The sequence below is a fragment of the Saimiri boliviensis genome, chromosome 1, assembly GCF_048565385.1.
Source record: "Saimiri boliviensis isolate mSaiBol1 chromosome 1, mSaiBol1.pri, whole genome shotgun sequence".
Classification (NCBI taxonomy): Eukaryota; Metazoa; Chordata; class Mammalia; order Primates; family Cebidae; genus Saimiri; species Saimiri boliviensis.
In genome coordinates this window covers 267539814-267562737 of record NC_133449.1, presented here as the reverse complement: position 1 = coordinate 267562737, position 22924 = coordinate 267539814, and the positions used below count along the sequence as shown (strand labels likewise).

At 39.4% G+C, this 22924-nt stretch overlaps 1 protein-coding gene across 1 annotated transcript in view; it reads left to right on the top strand.

The window, feature by feature from the left end:
• TTC23L (tetratricopeptide repeat domain 23 like) overlaps nucleotides 1-13168 on the top strand; it is a 59847-nt gene extending 46679 nt beyond the window's left edge. Inside the window, exons 10-12 of the mRNA XM_010336686.3 lie at nucleotides 6051-6200; nucleotides 8120-8202; nucleotides 13101-13168. Of these exons, the coding sequence (XP_010334988.2) occupies nucleotides 6051-6200; nucleotides 8120-8202; nucleotides 13101-13122 (255 nt within the window). The 3' untranslated portion in view covers nucleotides 13123-13168. The remainder of the gene's footprint in view (nucleotides 1-6050; nucleotides 6201-8119; nucleotides 8203-13100) is intronic.
• The last annotated feature ends 9756 nt before the right edge of the window (nucleotides 13169-22924 follow it).

Here is a 22924-nt window from a genome sequence, read left to right as displayed (position 1 = left end):
GGTTTCATTCTTTTGATGAAACTGAGCAACTCTGTCCAACAAGGTTAAGTTTATATTCAAAAACTGCACAGTAGGCTCAAAATATTTTAGAGGGAATCGATACTGATGGCAAAGGAAAATTTGTAGCTATATGTTTGCTTCTAACAACTCTCTATCAAACTTTTTTTTTTTTTTTTGAGACAAGGTATCTCTCTGTCACCCAGCCTGTAGTGCAGTGGGGTGATCTCCGCTCATTGCAACCTCTGCCTCTTGGGTTCAAGTGATTTGCCTGCCTCAGCCTCCCAACTAGCTGGGATTACAGGCATGCACCACCATGCCCGGCTAATTTTTGTCTTTTTAGTAGAGATGGGGTTTTGCCATGTTGGCCAGGCTGGTCTTGAACTCCTGACCTCAGGTGATCGGCCCATCCCAGCCTCCCACAGTGCTGGGATTACAGGCGTGAGCCACCATGCCCCACCAGCATTGCCTTTCTTGTTTGAAATGTTATAGCTGTATTTTGTTGTGTAATGTTATGGTTCCCTTTCTGTAAAATGTTATTTTTAGTGATCTAAATAAATCCTGTCTTGTTTGGAGAAAAAATAAAATAAAACTAGGAATACTAGACAGGGCTTAGGAGGCTTAGAATATTAGTAAAAAAAAAAAAAAAAAATCTTGTATCTTGATACATGAGATCCTTCAAATCCAGGACATGTGTAATCTCTGGCTTTGTGCAGTAGTGGTTTTCTCTTGATCTGATAGCTTTTTATTAGCCACAATTTTGTTTTCACATTAAAAAAAGTTATAGGAAATAATTGTTATTGCTGACCTTTTTACTTAGAAGTCCCATGAGTCTAAGCTATCACTCAAAACCTTTTGACCTGAGCTTTATATATTCAGTGCAGCATGAACACAGTGAAGACTTTTGTTGTCATAAGATCCCACATGAATTTATCTGACCAAGCCAACTTTATAATTCTTCAGGCAAGTGAGAAATATGGATATATTTGACATGGTCTTATTGGCCACGTAAAAACCAGTTTAAGAGTAGAGTTACAGGCACATAATAAGTAAAAATTTATTTCCAGGAATGAAGAAAAGTTTTTTTTTAATATCACATCTAAACATTTTTATAAATGATGACATTTTCTTCATTTCAATTTTAATTGCCATTTGTAAATACAAAAATCTTATAAAGATTTGCAACCTGTTTTCTGTGGCCATGGTATTTTCTCAGAACTTTTTTTTTCTGAGATAGAATCACTCTGTCACCCAGACTGGAGTGCAGTGGCACCACCTTAGCTCACTGCAATCTCCTTCTCTCAGGTTCAAGCGTTTTTTGTGCCTCCACCTCCTGGAATAGCTGGGATTACAGGTGCCTGCTACTACACCTGCTAATTTTTGTGTTTTTAGTAGAAACGGGGTTTCACCATGTTGGTCAGACTGGTCTTGGACTCCTGACCTCCAGTGATCTGTCCACCTCGGCCTCCCAAGTGCTAAGATTATAGGCGTGAGCCATCACACTCAGCCGGTTTAGAAGATTAACCTAAGATCCAATTGCCATGGGTTGATCTAATAATTAATTTTCTTTTCAAAGATGTGAAAATACTTTGCCAGAATGTTTATATTCTGGTGCAGTGAATACCATGACCTTGTTTGTGATAAACCACCAATATCACCACCAGTACCAATGCCCAATAATTTTCTGCTTCTAAACAAGTACTTCCTAGTATACCAAGCTCCTGGACAAAGCCACCAAAGGACATGAGTGCCAGGTGGCTCCAAATCTAAACCATAAGCAGGACTGTGGACAGGTCAGCTTTACCATTAAGAAGCAAGTGCCATGAGAGCAGGAATTTTTGTTTGTTTTGTTTACTGCAGTGTCCTCAATGCCTGAAACGGTAACTGGCACATAGAAGGTGCCCAGTAACTTTTGAATGAAGCTGCTGAATTTTATAACACATTTCCCATATTTAAAAGTAGCTTGATCTCCCACCTCCAAGCTCCATGTGAGGCTGTAGCCCTGTCCTAGAAGACCATAACAGAAACTCGCAAGACTTGGGAATTGTTCCCATGGAATACACACACACACACACACACACACACACACACACACACACACACACATATTTTGGTAAACAGTTTAATCTGCCATGGATAAAAAATAAAACCCATTCATCTGGAACCACCATCTTCCAATGATTCATCAAAATGACAAAACATGGTGGCTCACGTCTGTTATTCCAGCACTTTGGGAGGGTAAGGTAGGAGGATCGCTTGACCAAAACACTGAAGGGTTTGAGACCAACCTGGGGAACACAGCGAGACCCTGTCTCTACAAAAAATTAAAGAATTGGCCAGGTGCAGTGGTGCATCCCTGTGGTCCCAGCTACATGGGAGGCTGAGGCAGGAGGATTACCTGAGCTTGCAAGGTTGAGGCTTCAGTGAGCTGTGATTGTGCCACTGCACTCCAGCTTGGGTGACAGAGATCCTGTCTCAAAAACAAAACCAAAAATAGACAAAACATTGTCTCCTCTGGACACATACATGCAACTGAACTAATGGGAAGGAGCCTGAGCTGCTGGAACCTGTTTTATGAATAGCTAGATTAACTTACAGGAGAAGAGAGAAGACTGAAATAAAAAAAATCAGAAATGAAAGAAGAGACATTAAGCTGATGCCACAACAATTAAAAGGATTATAAGAGACTTCTATGAATGAATATTGCCAGTTCTTTTCAAACTTCACCATTTTCTGGAAGAGGAGGACACACTTTCAAACTCTTTATGAGGCCACCATTACTCTGACATCAAAGCCATAAAAAGATACTACAAGAACACTATAGTTTAATATCCCTGATGCATATAGGTGCAAAAATTCTCAACAAAATGCTAGCAAACCAGATTTAACAGCACGTTAAAAGTGTCATACGCCATCACCAAGTGGGACTTATCCCTGGGATGTCCATATGAAAATCAATCAATGAGATTATCACCTTAAACAGAATGAAGGATAAAAATCATATAATACTCTGAGATGCAGAAAAAGCATTTGACAAAATTGAATATTTTTACACGATTTTAAGAAAACACACACTGGGGTCTGTTGGGGGGAAATAGGGGAGGGACAGTGGGGGGTGGGGAGTTGGGGAGAGAGAGCTTGGAGAGAAATGCCAGATACAGGTGAAGGGGAGGAAGGCAGCAAATCACGCTGCCATGTGTGTACCTATGCAACAATCTTGCATGTTCTTCACATGTACCCCAAAACCTAAAAAAAAAAAAAAAAAAAAAACAGGCTGGGCACGGTGGCTCACACCTATAATCCCAGCACTTTGGGAGGCTGAGGCTGCAGATCACAGGGTCTAGAGTTCAAGACCAGCCTGGCCAACATGGTGAAACCCCGTCTCTACTAAAAATACAATAATAATAATTATTATTATTAGCTGGCTGTGGTGGCCAGCACCTGTAGTGCCAGCTACCTGGGAGGCTGAGGTGGAAGAATTGCTTGAACCCGGGAGACAGAGGTTGCAGTGAGCCTTGGGCCACTGCACTCCAGGAACAGAACAAGACTGTCTTTAAAAAAACTCAACGAAGAAAGAATAGAAGGAAATTACCTCAACATAATAAAGGCCATACATAAATGCCGAGCCTATAGCTAATATCATACTCAATGGTGAAAACTGAAAGCTTTTATTTTAAGATTAGGAACAGAAGAAGGATGCCCACTTTCTCCACTTCTATTCAACATAGTACTGGAAGTACTAGCCAGAGCAGTTAGGCAGGAAAATGAAATAAAAAACATCCAAATATGAACAGAAGTAGAATTATTTCTGTTCACAGAATGACATGATGTTATGTAGAAAACCCTAGTGATCTCTCTCTCTCTCTCTCTCTCTCACACACACACACACACACACACCTTGTTTGAACTAATAAATTCAACTAAATTATAGGAAACAAAATCAGCCTTCAAAAATCAGTTGCATTTTTATATACTAACACTGAACAATTTGAAAAGGAAAGTAAGGAAATCCATTTACAATAGCATCAAAAAGAATAAAATACTTAGGAATGAACTTAACCAAGGAGGTGAAAGACTTTTACCCTGAAAGAAAATAAACAGGAAAACAATAAATTAAATGCATTCTTTCCTCTCTAAAAAATGCAAAAATATTACAGTAACCTTAAGATTCCTGATTGGGCCAGGCGCGGTGGCTCAAGCCTGTAATCCCAGCACTTGGGGAGGCCAAGGCGGGTGGATCACAAGGTCAAGAGATCGAGACCAACCTGGTCAACATGGTGAAACCCTGTCTCTACTAAAAATACAAAAAATTAGCTGGGCATGGTGGCGCACGCCTGTAATCCCAGCTACTCAGGAGGCTGAGGCAGGAGAATTGCCTGAACCCAGGAGGTGGAGGTTGCGGTGAGCCGAGATCGCGCCATTGCACTCCAGCCTGGGTAACAAGAGCGAAACTCCATCTCAAAAAAAAAAAAAAAAAAAAAAAAAAAAAAGATTCCTGATTGATTGACAGTGTTTTCTGGAAAGCAGCAACTGACATCCCTTTTATGTTTGTTGTTCTGACATGCCACATTAGGGTTGATGATTACATGCTCAACCCAATTCTGAAGAAATGTTCTGTTATACCTGTCAACGTAGATAATTCAGGCAGTGGATGGGTGATGTGCAGTTCTTAAGGGAGCCAGCAACAATACCTCTTCACCTTCTCTAAAGACAGCACATTGGGAAGGCAAATGAGTACAAGCACCATTGTCCTACGGATAATTTCCAGTGAATACTTAATTTATTTTTGCTGTTTTGTAAGTAGTTAACAGTAACAGCTTTGCTGAAAGACAACTGGTCTAGATGTTTCAAAAATGTCAATGATATGAAAGCTCAAAAGGGCAGGAGAACTGTTACAGATTAAAGGATCATGAAAACTAAATGCAGTACATGAAGATTAGATGCTAGATTTTAAGGAGGTGTAAAGAACATTATTGGAACAATTGGGAAATTTGAATATAGTGCATATATTAGGAAATACTGTTGTATTAATGTAAGATTTATTGAATGATAATGTGATTGTAGATATGTAGGAAAATTTTCTTGTTCTAAGAAGACACATACTTAAGTATTTAGCAGTGGCCATGTGTGATGGCTCATGCTCGTCTGTAATTCCAGTAATTTGGGACACCAAGGCAGGAGGATCGCTTGAGCCCAGGAGTTCATGACCAGCCTGGGATACATAGTGGGACTCCGTCCCTAAAAAAATAAGTAAATAAATTAGCTGGGCAGAGTGGTGTGCAACTATAGTCCCAGCTACTAGAGAAGCTGAGGTGGAGGATTGTTAGAGCCTAGAAGGTCGAGGCTGCAGGGAGCCATGATCACACCCCTGCACTGCAGCCTGCGCAAGAGAGTGAGGCCCTGTCTCAAACAAACAAACAAACAAAGCATTTAGGGGTAAAGTATCTTGATTACTACAACTTATTTTCAACAAAAATACATGTGTGGATGCATATATATTTATATATAGAGAGATGTTATTTTTTAAGAAGAGAACAATAAAGCAAATGCTGCAAAATTGTAGCAGTGTGTGAATCTAGGTGAAAACTGTATGGGTATTTATTTTACTCTTCTTTTAGCTTTTCTGAAGGTTTGAAAAAAATTAAAATAAAAAATAGGTGAATAAAAAAGAGTGAGGGTTGTGGAATTCAGGTTGCCTGGTGCTGAAATTCTGACACTGCCAGTTATAGGCTGTATGATCTGAGGCAAGATCCTCAGCTGTTACTAGTTTCCATTCCTTCATCTGTAAAATGAATATAACGACTGTTCCTCTCTTGTAGGGCAGCCATGAAAATTAAATAGTATTATACAAATGAATTAACTATTATTAATTATAAGCTTGGAACTTTAATTCTTAATACAAATTACTTAGGTGACACATCACAACGGACTGATCCTGGTGGGTTATGTCATCGTTGGGTACAATGCCTTCTCCATAGAGCTCAGTGAATAGAACCAGCATGCTCCTTCGGAATTGCTAAGCTGATTTTTTTTCAAAACATTTTATCCCTCAGGAGGCTTACAGACTGCTAAAGTCTTCGTTAAAGTCCCAGATCATCAGCTACGGTGACTATAGCAAAAATGTGGCTGAATCTTTTTATAACATGGGCAGGATCTGCTTTGCCAAAGGGGAGCACAGAAAGGCAATTCAGCTGCTGAGGAAGGTGACTATTAGCTGGTTTCATTACATTTTCCCCTGGGCTTGTAAGCAGAATGCAAGGAGCGATGTATGTACGTATGTATGCATGTATGTATGTATTTTCCCCTCCCTTCCATTTCATTCCCTCTCTCTTTCTTTCCTTTTCTCTTTTTAAGTGATGTGTTATCTTTTGAAAGTTGTCTGCTTTCTTAGATGTGTTGAGGGAGAATATGATACAAAAACTTTTGTTGAGTCCATACCTGGACAAGAGTCTTAAAAGAGTAACACTCCATCCTGGAATCTAAGTATGATAGTGGCAGAGTCTCTTGAAAGCACTTCAAGGTTGGGTGGAATTAGTAATACCTTGTTTAACCATCCATGCCCAAGTACTCATTCCCCTTCCAGAGAACTCATTCCCTTGCAGTAGGGGTGTGGCAAGAGGTGTTCAACCAGTCAGTATGCTGACAGGATGAAGCTAAAGACTTAGTAAGATAGATGGGTATACCTCTTCATAAAACCTAAGTTTGTTCAAAGTCAGAGGAAAAGTTGGTAAAGATCAAGTAATACTCAAGTGAGCAATGGGTGGAGTCAGAAGCAGTCTACATCCAGTTTGCAGAGATTTTCATCTCATTTCAGGCTAACCTAATGTGATCAGAAAATGGTAAATAACAGGAGAAAGGGGTAACTCATTTTGAAGAATCAGAGGAAAAAGAAAGCCTCCTGAAAGTAAGTTACAGGAGCCAGGATAGCTTTTCCTGGGAAGCATGAACACATGGATGGCATCTGTATAATAGGGGCAGAGGCCTGGAAGGAGAGAAAACTTAAATGAAAGGATGACAATCTGAGGACGAAAGATGAGATGAAAAAAAAATGATGAGTGAAATGAGAAGGGGTTCCAGAGAAACAAATCTAATAAAATTCAAACCCACATTGAAAATAATGAAGACTCAACATGGAATGATACTGAGTATTGTTTCTCAAATCTAGAATTGCAACACGGTCAGTAAGAAACACAACAAAACAACAACAAACAGGTTCCCGAGTCTCACCCCAGACCATCTGAATTAAAAGTTGTGAGTTGTGTCCAGAATCTGTTTTTTTTAGTAGTTCTAGAGGCAGTTTTAATATGCTGCCAATTTTAAGAATCAAGATTGATATAACAAACTTGAAAAGCTCTCCTGGAACACAGAGTGAAAGAAGAGAGGGATCTCATGAGAAAGTAGTTAGTATGAAGGACAAAGTAGAGATTTAGCTAAAGAACTGCATGTATTTCTGAAAAAATTATAGTGATTAAAATAGAAGAAGTATCAGAGAGATCACTGAAGACAAACATTCTGAAATTTAAAAAGACCATAGCACACACATTGTGAGGGTTTACCATGTTCCACACAAAATCAGTGTAAGGAGAGCCTCATTTAGATTTTAACCTGACAATGAATTTTTGATGGCTTGTGCAATAGATGGAATGTTTGTGTCCCTTCAAAATTCATATGTTGAAACCTAATCCCTGATGCGGTGGTATTTTGAGATGGGACCTTTAGAAGGTGATTAGCACTCCAGAGTGGAGCCTTCATGAATGGGATTAGTGCCCTTTTGAAAGAAACCTCAGAGAGCTTTCTTGCCCCTTCCACTATGTGAGTTTACAGCAAGAAGACAGCTGTCAATGAACCAGGATGTGGGCCCTCACTAGACATGAAATAGACTAAGACATCATGGCTATATCCTCCATTTGAAATAGGGATTCAGCTTGGCTTTAGGATGCTGTAAGCCTAGGTGGGGGCTACATCCTTGTTATCAGCTTAGGGAACAAATGAAATGTAGTACAGGTGTTTGAAATGTAAACTTGTAACATCTCAGTTCTGCTGGTCCTTTCCTGATTTTGGTTTGCAATTAAGGTGCTTGCTATCTGACTTTCTTTATTCTGTTGTTTCTCACCTTACCTAGTGTCTGATGATTCAAATCCTTGCATATGGAGGTGAACACAGTAAAAGCAGAGAGACAAAGAGCCTCCTTACCCTGTTGCAGAGGTGAGTTCTGGCCCTGGCCATCAGCCATGTCATCAATGTGGATATATGCATGGCATGGCTTCTCCCCGTTCAACCAGGTAGGGGTGATTCACCTCTAACATTCTTGCTAGTAAGGTGAAGTCCTACCTGTGTATAAATTTAGCTAAATCCTATACTTGGGGAAACTAGTTGATTTCTTACAGTTTCTTAGAACCCAGTATTATAGGGTCTGCTGCAATAATATTGAGCATTTATAATATCCCTTTCCATGCTGAGCATTATAGAAAAGTCCTGTAAGGTTGTAGCTGATCACACTGCTATAGATACGATATGATTCAGACAAAGTAAACGAGTACCTTAAAATTATTTTTCTTGCTGGACATACAAAGTCTAGGTCCGTAAGCATAAGGCAAGTTTTTTCGGATACAGTTGTCTCGAAAGTTAATAATGACAGAGCCTCTGCAGATTCTTTTTTTAAATGTTTAGAATTGAAGTCAAAGAGAGTTTTGTATAGACTTGCCTCAGTCTTTAACCTTGATGTTGTCAATGACGCATATCATTGATGTTTGTTCATCTCAGAATAGTATTGACCTTTAACTCTTCTCTTTTAAGAGGGAACAGAATGAAAACTTGTTAAGTTCATACCAAATTCATTCTACTGAGCTAGGTCCTATTCATAAAGTATATCATTTAATCCTCACAAATACACAGTATGATAGCTCTCATTTGACAGAAGGGAGCTTGATATTTTATAAAGGAATTTGCCTAAATTCACTCAGTCTCGGAGATTTGGACTCAAGTAAGTGTGACTCTAAAGGCCATGTGCTTTTCCCTGAGAGCCCTCTAACAGAAGTGCATTGCTACTGAGAGTTAGGACCCTGAATCACCAGTAGTGGCTGACAATCGGTCCCCTTTTCACCAAGTACACCAGGCTGGACAGGTTGGGAAGACCATGCCATGGAGAATACATTCAGCCATCCTGTCCACACACTTTTCAGTCACAGCCATACCTGAGGTGGGCCCCGCAGGAGGCTACCATCTGTTTTATCATCATCCAGAGGAGGACGTTCTCCAGCCTCTGTCAATAATTCCTGTGTTAGGAGGATATAGAAGATCAGCCACAGGGCAAAATGGGAAACTTTGCTCCCTACCTGTTGGTGTATGTGAAAGCATTTTCTTACTCAATAACCATAAAAATATTAATAACTATAATGTAGAAGGTTTTCTATTTCCTTGGCACTGTATTATATATTTACATATACATTTTTGGATTCATAAACCACACTATTAGTGGGTATTTTTATCTTCCATGTTTAGCTGATGAAATTGAAGCTCAGAAAGTTTGGGCATCGTGGCTGGGCATGATGACTCACACCTGTAATCCCAACACTTGGGGAGGCCAAGGCAGGTGGATTGCTTGAGCTCAGGAGTTCAAGACTAGCCTGGGCAACATGGTGAAACTCCATCTTTACCAAAAATATAAAAATTAGCATGGTAAGTGGCATCTGCCTGTGGTCCCAGCTACCTGGGAAGCTGAGGTGGAAAGATAATTTGAGCGCGAGGTCAAGGGTGCAGTGAGTTGTGATTGTGCCACTGCACTCCAGCCTAGGTGACAGACGTGAGACCCTGTCTCAATAAAGAAAAAGGAAAAAAGAAAGGTTGGGTATTTTGTTCATAAGATAGCTGGTAAATGTAAGATTTCAATCTGGGTTGATCAAATTTCAAAAATATCCTTTCACTATGTAATACAAATTCTGACCTTGATGAATTTGAGTATATGTATGAGGATACCTGTAAGGTAAGGCTCCAGAACCCATTTTACATATGGAAAAACTGAAAACTGATTTACTGAAGTTAACTTACCCAGAAAGAGGCAAAGCTAGAATTTTAATCTGGGTCTCTCTAACTCCAGAATCTGTACTCTATAGGCAGTGTAGCTTACAATCTGAAGACAGACTGCCTGGATGATTTTTTTTTTAAGATGGGGTCTTGCTGTGTTGCTCAGGTCCAAACTCCTGTATCCAAACAGTCTTCCTTCCTCTGCCTCCCAAATATTTGAGATTATAGGCATCTTCCACTGCACCTAGGATTGTCTGGATTTAAAAAGTCAGGCTCCAACACTCAGCTCTCTGACTTGGGTAAAGTGACTTAACCCTCCTCAGCCTCTGTTTGTTCATCAGTAAAATATTAGTACTTTCATAAAAAAATACGTTTTCTGAAAGTTAATGAGATCATAAATAGTACAAGACTTATATCAGGGCCTGGAAGGTCTTAGCAGGTTTTAAATGCCCAATGAATGTTGCGATCATAATAACAAAATAACAATAACAATAATTATCTTTCCGAAGTGCAAGAGATAATAGATCAGAATGTTAAAATAAGAGGTTTCTTTGTATCACTCTATTATTGTTTTATATTAAGAGTACTAGGTACAGAGTTTATGTTACTAGAGTCAGACTTGTGATCTTAACCTGCCTTTTCCACTCACAAGTATGTGACCTTGGGCAAATCCCTTAACCTCCTTGAGCCTTGTTTCATATCACGAACATGCAGATAATAGTAAACCACATAGAGTTGTTGTGCGTTTTAAATAAAATCATGTCTATAACATGCATAGTACAGTGCCTGGTAGAGTATGTGCTCAATAGATGTTTGTAAAACACCCTTCCTTCCCCCTCACAGAAGACTGCCTTTTGCTTTCAGGGCAACAGTTCAGAATATTTGAAATCAGGGATAATTGTTAGTCACTATTACCATATGTTAGTTTTGCAAATTTGAATCTCTGAACATGCCTAAAGTACATTTTGTGCATTGAAGTTAATAATGAAACTAAAAGAACAAAGTGTGTAATTTCAGAGAAAGAAACACATGATCTTTCCTCCAAAATAAACAGAATAATAAACAGAAGTTCTACTCAGCTTGTATTTAAAATGACACACTTCAGAATATCTGGAATTAATCTAATTCCTCAGTAGCCAGAGGTTGCTTTGCCTTCCAGTATTTACTGTGCCTTTGAGGTGATTTGGAAAGATTCATAGAAGGAGAAAAATTAGGAAATCTAATTCAGACCCTAGGTATGAGTTTCTTCAGGCACTTGGAAATGAATTTTTCTTTCTGTAAATTACAATGAGACCAAACCTACCAAGAAAGTCCATTTAAGGGGAAAAGAAGAGTCTTTTGAAGGACCTTGCTGTAGCAGAAGTTTTTTTTTTTTTCCCCGAAACAAGCCCACATCTCATTCCTGAAGAACTGCTGAGCAAAGCCATGGGAGTAACTGCCAAAGCCAGATGTCAAAACCCCCGACAAGGATTGCTCTCTCTTTGCAAACTTCGGCATCTCACTGGAGTAATCAGTCCCAGATGTCCTGGAACTCTGCTAGTTTTCCAATGTGCTCTCCTGCTTCTTACCTCACCTCTTCCGGAAACTCCTTGACTACACTCACTGGACTTCCGTTGCTAGGAGCCTGAATTCTTGGCTTTTGAAGTCTCTGTAAAAAAGCAAAAATAGAAATGGCCCCTTGAAATTACAGTTAATTTCAAGGTTAAATGACACTTGTAAGGGCCTCAAATAAAATTTTGGTGTACAGAAAGGGCCTAGAAAATCTCAGACTTGGAAGTAAACTTTTAGGTTGTTTAGTCTTTTATCTAAATCACAAATGTACTTCAGTTTTAATCATTTACATATCAAGCTCACTTAAGCACAAGAAATACTAATATGTTTAAGCTATAGTCCCTTATGTGAAAACAGACACATACGACCAGATTACAAGTTAGTCTGAAGTAAGTCTTTAATAAAAATGTAAAGAGAAGGGCAAGCAATAAATCACAAGGCTAGAAATGTGGGTGGAAACTCTACATAGGTTGAGGGCTGGATTGCAGGGTCTTCGAAGACAAGTAGACACAGGCAGTAGACAAGAAGCCAGAGGAGAGTCTTCCAAGTTGCATGAACAGAAGCATAGTGGCATAGATACTTGATATCGCTGAGGAAAAGCAAGTGGCCTTGAGTCGTAGTTTAAGGTACCTGAGGAGGGACATGCTGGACATGAGTTTGGAAAGACAGACTGGGGCTAGATTATGGAATTTTTATGTGCTGTGCTAAGGCATTTAGAATTCATTTAGTAGACAGAAGGCAACCATCAAACAGTTTTGAGCAGAATATGACATGATCAATTATTGGCTTCAAAACATTAACTCTGACAGCAATGAGAAGGATAGATGGTACCTAGGGAGAAGTAGGGAGGGCAGTTAGGAGGCAGATCTGATAGTCCAAGGGAGAGATGTTTAGACCCTTAGTTATTTAAAGCCATAGTAGAAAGAATGTGCAGAAAGATGGATTGAGAAGTTACATGGAGTTTGTACTGCCAGACCTTGGGACCAGTCAGATGTGAGGCAGGAATCAAAGGTAGGTTTGAAGTTTCTAGCTTGGGCAGCTGGGTGAATAGCAATGCTATTAAATAGCATTGGCAAGAGGAATAATCTTGGAGGATGTCTAGGGCACCTGAGGGAAGATGGTTTCCACTTTGGATATGTTTGCGGTACCCACAATACATTCACTTGGCAATGACTGTAAGCAGTTGGCTGTATGGGCCAGGAGCTCAAAGAAATGATTCTGAAGCTAATGGAATGTAAGATAACCCATGGAATGCATACATGTGAAACAAGAAGGTTTAGGAAAGAACTTTGGAGAACGCTTACACTTATTTCAGAGAGAATATAATATAGTGATTTGGTAGCAGAACAGCTGGGGCTCAAATTTGAGCTTTCCCACTTATAATGAGACTTCCTAAGGCTTACTTTATTCATCTGTGAAAATGCACATAAATAGGGCATTTCATTTTAAGTGCTTTACTTCGTGTATGACACATAGTAAGCTTCTGTGACATGTTAGTTATTGTAATTATCACTTTGTATTATTTACAGATCACGCAGAAAGAGGAATTGAAGAGGAGACTCTGAAAGAGTCCTTAAGAATTAGGAGAGTCAGGAAATAATACAATGGAAATCAGAAGACAAAGTTTCAGTGAAAGAGAGGCCAGTGTCATTGTTGCAAAAGACATGGCGGGGGAGACACTTCAAAGAGGAAGAAATGCATGTGACCAATAAACACACACACGCAAAGATTCCAATCTCGGGCAGGATTCAAAACATGAAATACCATTTTCAACCTATCATTTTTGTGTTAATGAAAAATATAGGTAATAAAACCCAGCTCTGTCAAAGCTATGGAGTAATCAGCCCTCTCCATACTCTATTTATATGGGACTGACTGCCTCTCCTCCCCTCCCCGCCCCTCCCCTCTCCTCTCCTGTCTTTTTTTCTTTTCTTTTCTTTTGAAATAGAGTCTTTCGGCTGGAGTGCAGTGGCGTGATCTCAGCTCACTGCAATCTCTGCCTCCTGGGTTCAAGCAATTCTCCTGCCTCAGCCTCCTGAGTAGCTGGGATTACAGATGTGTGTCACCACACCTGGATAATTTTGTATTTTTAGTAGACATGAGGTTTCACCATGTTGGCCAGGCTGGTCTCAAACTCCCGACCTCAGGTGATCTACCTGCCTTGGCCTCCCAAAGTGCTGGGATTACAGGTGTGAGCCACCATGCCTGACCTAGCACTGTTTCTTGATTGCACTGTGTTGGTGGACATGTTGGGAAAAGTTTAAATTCATGTAACCTTTTACTCTGAAAGACCACTTCTAATAATCTGTCTTTTGAAATCCCTGCACAAAATACGTATTTATAAATATATGTATGTTATATGTATACACATATAACATACATATATATTTATGTTATATACATATATACATATATATATAGGTATCTTTTAGATTTTGTTTATAATATCATACAGTGGGAAAAACTCAAATGTCTACCAGTAGAAATACTAGTACATGTTTAGAGCCATATAATATAGTCATTCAAAGGCATGATGTAGAGTCATGGAAGAATATCCCCATATATATTGTTAGGGTTAAAAGCATGAAAACTTATATCTAGGACGTAGGATTATGGAGGGCTTTCAAATTCTATGTTATATATTTTTGTGCCATTTTCCTTTTATTTTTACAATACATATCATTTGTGATGATAAGAAAGATACATTTTAAGAGTATGGTATATGTATCAAATTTTAAGAGACTGCCATGTAGTGGTAAGGAATGGATTAGTGCCAGATGGCCTGGGGTATAATCCCAGCTCTGTCTTTAGCTGTGTAATCTTGGACAAATCACTTTACTTCTCAGTTTCCTCATTCATAAAATGGGGATGATAATAATATAATATCTACTTCATAGGGTTGTTATTAACAAGTTAATGTAAGTAAAACGGCAAAGAAGTTTCCTGGCACATAGTCTGTGCTACTTAGAGATGATGATAGTGTTGTTGATGATGACAATGATGATGACTGCAGATGGGAAGAGGATAACTAATAAGGAGCCATTATAGTTGTAAATAGAAAATCATCACTGATATTAGCATGAGCTGTATTCGTAGAGAAGACCTTTGAGATTACTGTTTGTCCAGTACCTGATTAAATAACTCCCATAATCAGAAATTTACTATCTCTCAAAACGTTCCCTTCCTTCCATTACTGGATAGTTCTGATTGCTAGAATGTAGTAGTTAAGGCCATAGACTACATTTAAAGTTAGACATGTTAGACATATCTGTGTTTGAATCCAGGTTCTACCACTTTCTATGTGTCTCATTTTTCTCTGATGAGGATTAGAATAGTATCTATAATATGGAAATATAATGAAGAGTAAATGAGATCATTCACACAAAGCACTTAGCACAGTATCTGGTATATAGTAAGTGCTCAATAAATATTAGCTATTTTTTAACAACTGCACCTAGTCATCAAACTTATTGATGTATGAATGCATGAAGTTATCAACTTAATATTTCTGTTAGATGTCTCTGGAACAGCTGTATACTGAAAAGTTAATTTGATACAACTTTTGATGGGTATAAAGCTGTAGAAGCCAACAGAAGAACAGGGAGAACCATCCTTTCTCCTTACAAGAGGGGAGCAGAGGAAGGTGCCTCAATGCCTATTAACCTATTAGTGATCTATTGATCACATGAACAAAATGGAACAGGCTCTTCTGGGCTGAGGGGCTGGAGAAGGAAAGTATGGTGGAAATGGGGATTTGGGAGGTGATTATCTCCAGAGAAAAGTGAGCAAGGAAGAAGAAAGTATATGATATGCTTCAGTATGTTTTGTGTCAGCCAGACCAGTCTTAGGCAAGACCTTAGTGATGAAAGTATGTTCCATAAGCTGCGTTGTTTCCAGGCTGCTGCATTCATCTTATTTTCTTATCATTTATTAGTAAACATTAGAACACTCCATCTACAAAATTAAGGAGAAAATATCTGGCCAAACTTTGGTGTGAGTGAGTGAGGAGCACAATCTGCTCCAGCAGCCAGGTATCCAAACAAGGGGCAGCAACTTTTCCAAATCAGGATTCTAGGACTAGCTGGAGGCATTAGGGGAGGTAAACAAGTGAAAACTTGGAAGCCTTTAGTTCCCTGCTTGACCGTCTCCTTTATGGGGAACAAGGGCTGCTAAGCCACAGTGAGCCAGCTCAGTGTGCTTTGTCTTTAGCAGAGCAGTGGGGAGCTCTGCAATCTCCAGCTACTCTGCCATGCCCACAGAAATAGCCTGGTAGTAGGGTATAGCAAGGAATAGATCAGGCAGAGCAAATCCTCTTAATCTCACGGGCCCATTCTGTTACTGGTTTCCTGGAGTGATGCTTGATGTTCAAGAGCAAAAGGCTGGGTTTGGTGGAGCTTGATCTATTAGTGTTGTCTCCTTGGGGTATGGGTGGGGGAATAGCTGGACTTCTATCACGTTTGCTGCTCAGGTATAGAGAAAAGAGCACTGTACTCTGAGTCAAGGCACCCATGTATGAATCCCCAAAACTATGAGACCTTAAGATACTTAAGTATTGAGTCTCAGTTTCTTCATCTTCATTCATTCCTTTAACAAACATTTGTTGAGCACCTACTAAGTGCCAGGTGCAGTTAGAACTGCAGGTGATAATAAGATAAATAAAACATGGTCATTAATCTTAAGGGGGCAGCATTCTAGTGTAAGAGACAAACATGAGAAATAATGAAAACATGAAGTATAAGTTCTGGAAAAGCAATGACAGCAGAAAAGAGAGACAGTCTGAGAATTCGAAAAGACTTCATAGAGAGGGTGACATTTGAGCTATTTCTTAAAGGACAAGTAGCAGTTCATCAAGATGGAGAAGAGAAGCCATCCCAGGAAGAAGGAACTCTACATACAAAGGCACAGAGGCATGACAGAGGGCAGTGTCGCGGAGGAATGGTAAGTACTTTACAGCTGTTGTACAGGGCATCATGTCCTGAAGGGGGTTGCAAGGATGCTGATTCAAAGGGATGTGCATCAGTTCTCTGGGGGAGGGAGAAAGGCTCTGTGGCAGAAAGACTAAGATTAATTAAGGAAAAATAAAAACTGGCTTATACAAAGTGACACAAATTACTTTCCTGAAGGGCTTCTCCAAACTTTTAACATACAAAACATTCCCTTATTGACATGTTGAGAGCAAATCTGTTTTTTAAATTTTTATTTTTACATTTAATTTGTAGAGATAAGGACTCACTGTGTTGCCCAGGCTGGCCTCAAACTCCTGAGCTCAAGCGAACCTCCCACCTCAGCCTCTCAAAGTGCTGGGATTACAAGTGTGAGCCACCGTACCTGGCTGCAAATCAGTTTTTTAGAAAGCATTGTCTTTTATATACCTGAAGTCTTTTTTGAAATGATCAGGGATTTAAATTTTGGCAAATAAAACTTTGTACTGTCTTTAGAACCAAAGTAGAGAAACTACGGTTTGGTTTTGTTGAAAGCAAAGGATGTAGTGTGTGTTTGCACTGAGGGAATACGTGAATACTTTTGCAGTTTGGTAAGGAATTTTGACCACATTTTAGGACATAAAGTATTTATGAACTATGACTATCTCATCAACTATTTAATCTGATCATAGAAATATGACTTCAGTGCATCCCTATAAAATAATTTTTCTTTTTGATTCATGGTGGTTAAGAGCTGTAGTTCTAGAGACAGGCAAGCCTGAGTTCAAACCCCAGGATTACCACTTTTTAGCTATGTGTGATTCTGGCTTCCTCATCTATAAAATGGGGATGAGTATAGTACCTGTGTGGCTGTGAGAATAAATGAGATAATGCATAATATGTAAAGCACCTAGCAGAGTACCTGGCCCCATAGTAATCATGTACTAAGTAACAACTATTTTTATTTTTACTGAAAGCTGGTCTTTGAGTTTATTGCCTTTTACTGACACCATTGCTGCATGAAGTAAATGGAGATAGGGGCTGATTATTTTGTAAAGCTACTATGATTTGTAAAATCTATGAAGCTGATGTGAAAAAACATTTTGCTGGTTAACATCTTCACAGAGATATAGATTTTATAGAATACATAGAGTTTATAGATATAGAAAGGGATATATATGTTCTGGAAACACAGGTAATATCATAGACAAGCAGTCTGAGACAATCACCTAAACTGAAAGATAATATATACACTGAGGAAATCAGTTGTCCTTTCAGATTTCAGGCAAGGGAAATCCTGCCACCTTGTGGTGTGAGAGAAGTGGGCCCAAGGCTGATTCCTACTTCCTAACCCTAGCAGCAACATAGCTCTCTCACAGTTCCTTGCCCATCTCTGAATTTATAAGATCCCTGAGCAATTGACTTAATCTGTGCCTATTTCTTCAGCTAATTTGGAATCTCATTATCTCCTGGTTTACTGCAAAGGAAGTTAAAGTGCCAGACAGCTTTCTGTACTTTATACAGTCCACTAACACAGAATAAACCAGTCTTTTGTGCAATTTGCATAAAAGCTCCAAGTTCATAAAATTTTGTATCTCATACTCTACAGAATATTCTTTTTAGGTAAAAAAGGGCCATGAAAACCACGCTTTTTTCATGCTTGAGGTAGAAATAGTAGGTAACTGAAGAACATTTAATAGAACTGTGTTTCTGGAGCAGTCTTTTGGATCATAACGTATCCAACTCCTGCTGAGCTCCTTCAGAAATGGGAAATCAGAGGACAGACACCTCAATGGCTAGAAACAAGCAAGAGTGATCCTTCACAGGGCTTTAGGCTCTACGTCTCTGTGCTCGTGAGAAGAAACCACGTGAAAATCATGAATGATATAAAAGGCCCTAAATTAGATAGGTTTTCCTCCTGGGATTTAAACAATCCGGGTAGCTCGGATATCCTTAGTTTGCCATCTGAATCAAGGGAAGCGCTCTCTGCTTTTTAGGAAGAAAACCCAAGACTCTAGTCCAATTTTAGAGGCCTACTAGAAGAGCCAACATTTTGAGAGTATAGTCATGTGGTGGAATAATGGTGACACAGTTGCCCCAGACTAAGTGCAACCTTTAGCTCAGGTAAGGCAATGAGATCTGCTGCTAAGGGAGGCAGGGCCAGTTATGGAGGAAGAGAAGGCAAGAACCAAGAAAAATGCTCAAATGGTTTTCTGCTTTCCTCTAGGTCTTCTGTTATCAGTAAATTGAAAACCTCTACACAGGATAGCCAACAATAAAAACAACCTTGTTGATGATAAAAATTCTGGACTACAAAATGTTTCTCAACACTGATAGCATGACAGATCTAAAACAGAAGTTTTTTTTTTTTGTTTTGTTTTTTTTTTTTTTTTTTTTTTTTTTATTAAGGACTCCAGAAAAAAGGGTCCACTTAGTAGCAGCATTCCAGGTAAAATACCCAAGAGCCATTAGAAACTAGGATCCTGATCTATGACTTGAGGGAAAGAACTCTTTTAAACACATGCTTTTGTTTAAGTTATAGTTTCCTGTGTCACTGGGACACCATTACCTTCCATTTCCCTTTTTCTCTTTTTCAGCTGTGATTAAAAAAAAAAAAATCTGCAATACCTAAGCAGTTTATTGGTGAACACTTTCATTTGCTACAGTTGACCACTGAATAACGCAGGGATTAGGGCTCCTGATGCCTTGTGTAATCAAAAATCTTTGTAAAACATTGGATTCCCCCCAATCTTAACTACGAATAGCCTACTGTTGATTGGGAGGCTTATTGATAAGGAAAACAGTTGATTAACACATATTTTGTATGTTACATGTATATTATGCATTTTTATAATGAAGTAAACTAGAAAGTAGCAAAGGTTATTAAGAAAATGAAAAGGGGCCAGGTGTGGTGTCTCATGCCTGTAATCCTAGCACTTTGGGAGGCAGAGGAAGGCAGACTGCCTGAGCCCAGGAGGTTGAGGCTGCAGTGAGCCAAGATCATGCCACTGCACTCCAGCCTGGATGACAAAGTGAGACCTTGTTCAAAAAAAAAAAAAAGTCCAGGCGCGGTGGCTCAAGCCTGTAATCCCAGCACTTTGGGAGGTTGAGGCGGGTGGATCACGAGGTCAAGAGATCGAGACCATCCCGGTCAACATGGTGAAACCCCGTCTCTACTAAAAATACAAAAAAAAAAAAAAAAATTAGCTGGGCATGGTGGCACGTGCCTGTAATCCCAGCTACTCAGGAGGCTGAGGCAGAATTGCCTGAACCCAGCAGGCGGAGGTTGCGGTGAGCCGAGATCACGCCATTGCACTCCAGCCTGGGTAACAAGAGCGAAACTCCATCTCAAAAAAAAAAAAAAAAAAAAGAAAATGATAAGAAAATATATTTACATTACTGTATTATATTTATTGATTCTGTAAGTTTACACTGTTTACAAAATGAATCCTGTGACTGAAATGAAGGGCAACCACAGCCACAGACCTCAGTCTTTGGATACATATCAAGCAATTCAGCTTTTTCTTGTAATGTCATGACTTCTCTCTACTTCTTGGGAACACTTCCAGCATCACTAATGGCACTTCATATGGGTCCCATTGTATTACTTGAGGTTTATGGTACTGCACTAACCACAATGAAAAATACTTAAGAATCTCGAGAGAGTACTTCTTTCTGCCACATGAAATTTACTGGAGAGTCTAACTGCTCATGCAGAGATGATTAGCATCACACACTGTTTTGAGAGGATATTCACAAAACCTGAGCACACTGTGCAGCAGGAGGAGGCAGCTACAAAAGGACTGTAGTACAGTATGTGCTCCAGTCGGCTTTATGCAGCTATGATTTAACCCTGTATCTTTACATTTGTTTACATTTCTCTGGACTGTGAATGGCACCATGTATTGTATATGTGTGTAAATTTTATGAATATTTCATTTTATAGTAGATTTGTGCACATTTTGTAGTAGCAAATGATAAAATAGACTAGTATATATATTTCATGCATTCATGACATACCTTTAAAATTTTTTAAAAAATATTTCTAGGCTATGCAGTTTGTGTTTTTTTCAAATTGTCACTAAACACCAAAAAAAAAAAAAAAAAAACCACTTCTAATGAATTTATTGAAAAAAATCCTTGTATAAGTAGATTTATACAATTCAAATCTATGTTAAAGGTCAACTGTATTTGGAAGTGTTTTTAGTCACAGCCTGTTTGAGGTCATCAAAACTGCCTTGTGAGGAATAGTTTGAATCTTCTGAAACACTTGCCCTGATCTGATTTACTGAACTCATCATAGCATGTTAAAAGTCAGAAAGTCAGAAAGGACCTTCTTATTTCATAAAGAAACTAGTGTCAAGAGAGAGTAAGTGATTTGTTCAAGGTCAGCTTGGTAACTATAAAGCAGACTTCCTAGATCACAGATGATTACTCTTTCCATCCAACTCCACGGCCTCCACCAAACTGGATTAAAAAGGCTTGTTTTAGGAAAAGAATACTCACTGAGGTTGTGAGTGTGAAGAAAATCGTTAACCTCTGAATAAGTGTATGTCTAGGAAAATAACTGGCAATCTTGTATGCCTTTCTTGTGAATTCAGGGACAGAGAAATCTCATTTGGGTTTGTGCTATAAATACTTTGATTTTTCCATCTTCATTTTTTCCCAGTTGTCTAACTTGATTTAGTACAGCTCAAATGGCTAGGTGTGGCGGCTCACACCTATAATCTCAGCACTTTGGGAGGCCGAAGCAGGTGCATCACCTGAGGTCAGGAGTTTCAAGGCCAGCCTGAACAACATGGTGAGACCCTGGCTGAGTGTGGTGTCGGGCACCTGTAATACCAGCTACCTGGGAGGCTGAGGCAGGAGAATCGCTTGAACATAGGAGGTGGAGGTTGCAGTGAGCCAAGATTGTGCCACTGCACTCCAAACTAGGTGACAAGAGCAAAACTCCATCTAAAAAAAAATAAATAAATAATAATCATCATCTCAAAGACTCCATGTCTTTGGGGATCCAAGTGTATCACTACCAACATCTATATCAACATACTCAAGTGCTTACAGAACCACATTTTGGTTCTTCATTCAGAAAGTTATTTCAGTCATTTGTTCAGCATGTAAAATCTAAGAATCAACCAGTACTCAAGGTATAGTGAGTTGTGTTCTGCTGTGGCAGAAGTACACATATAACAACGAAGCCAAAGACTTGCCCTCTGCTAGTAGTTGCCAACTAACTCCCAGGATGCTTTACGGTTGGCACTCAGGATCAAGGTCCCACATTGCAGCCCGGGCTGAAGGCAGCTATGTATTCCATTGCCCTTCTCTGCTGTGCTTATTAACTTGGCCTGTCATTGTTCATTTTAGCCCTGTCTGGAGATGGGGCTGCTGTTCTTCCCCAGAATATTCTGGATTATAGTAGCTTCAGAAGAGTTGTTTCCATTTTCACACACGTAGTTGAAAATGGCTTTGTGACAATGACTGACTTTAAAAATATATACCAGAAAGAAATGGCCATTTAGACTCCATTTTGGGTGGCACCAAAACTTATGAAATATTACTACTTTGCAATCCTAAGATCTCCAAACCGACAAATCTGTATCAATAAACAGTAGCATAACATTGTGAAATAATATTTTATGGTGTACCTGTTCCTGCATTTGAAATTTGTTGAAGAGAGATCCAAGATGGCCTATTACTAGCAGCTCAGGATTGTAGCTCCCAGTGAAAGTGAAGAGAACAAGAGGATGCCACACTTTCAGATGAATTTTTGTTGCTCATGGACCAGGAGATTCCCAGCGGAGGAGCCCCATGGGTCACCAGCTCAACTCTTGTGGCCGGCGCAGCAGCTTTGCTGGCGCCCTGGCATGGTTCTTGGTGCAGAGTAAATGGGACTGGGTCCCCTTTTGGTTGACGTTTGGAGCTCCAGGAAGGCAGAGTCGCCCATTCAGCTGATTGAACACCCAAGAGGGAAGCCAGACTGGAGATTCCTGGGCAGAAAAGCACCAAGAATCTTAAGGCGGCGCAGTGGGTCACTCAGATTTCCGCACTGGGAATCAAGTTGAACGTTACTCAGAGACCTAATTTGAAAGTCGGTAATTACAAAGACGACAGGTGGATAAATTTACAATGAGGGGAAGACACCAATGTAAAAAGGCTGAGAATACTCAAAATCAGAATGCCTCTCCCTCTACAGGTGATCACAGTTCCTCATCAACAAGGGAACAAGGCCTGATGGAGAATGAGTGCATTCCAATAACAGAATTAGGCTTCAGAAGGTGGATAATAAGAAACTTCTGTGAGTTAAAAGGACATGTTCTAGCCCAATGTAAAGAAAATAAGAACATTGAAAAAAGGTTTGACGAAATCCTAACGAGAATAGACAGTTTAGAGAGGAATATAAGTGAATGAATGGAACTGAAGAACACAATACG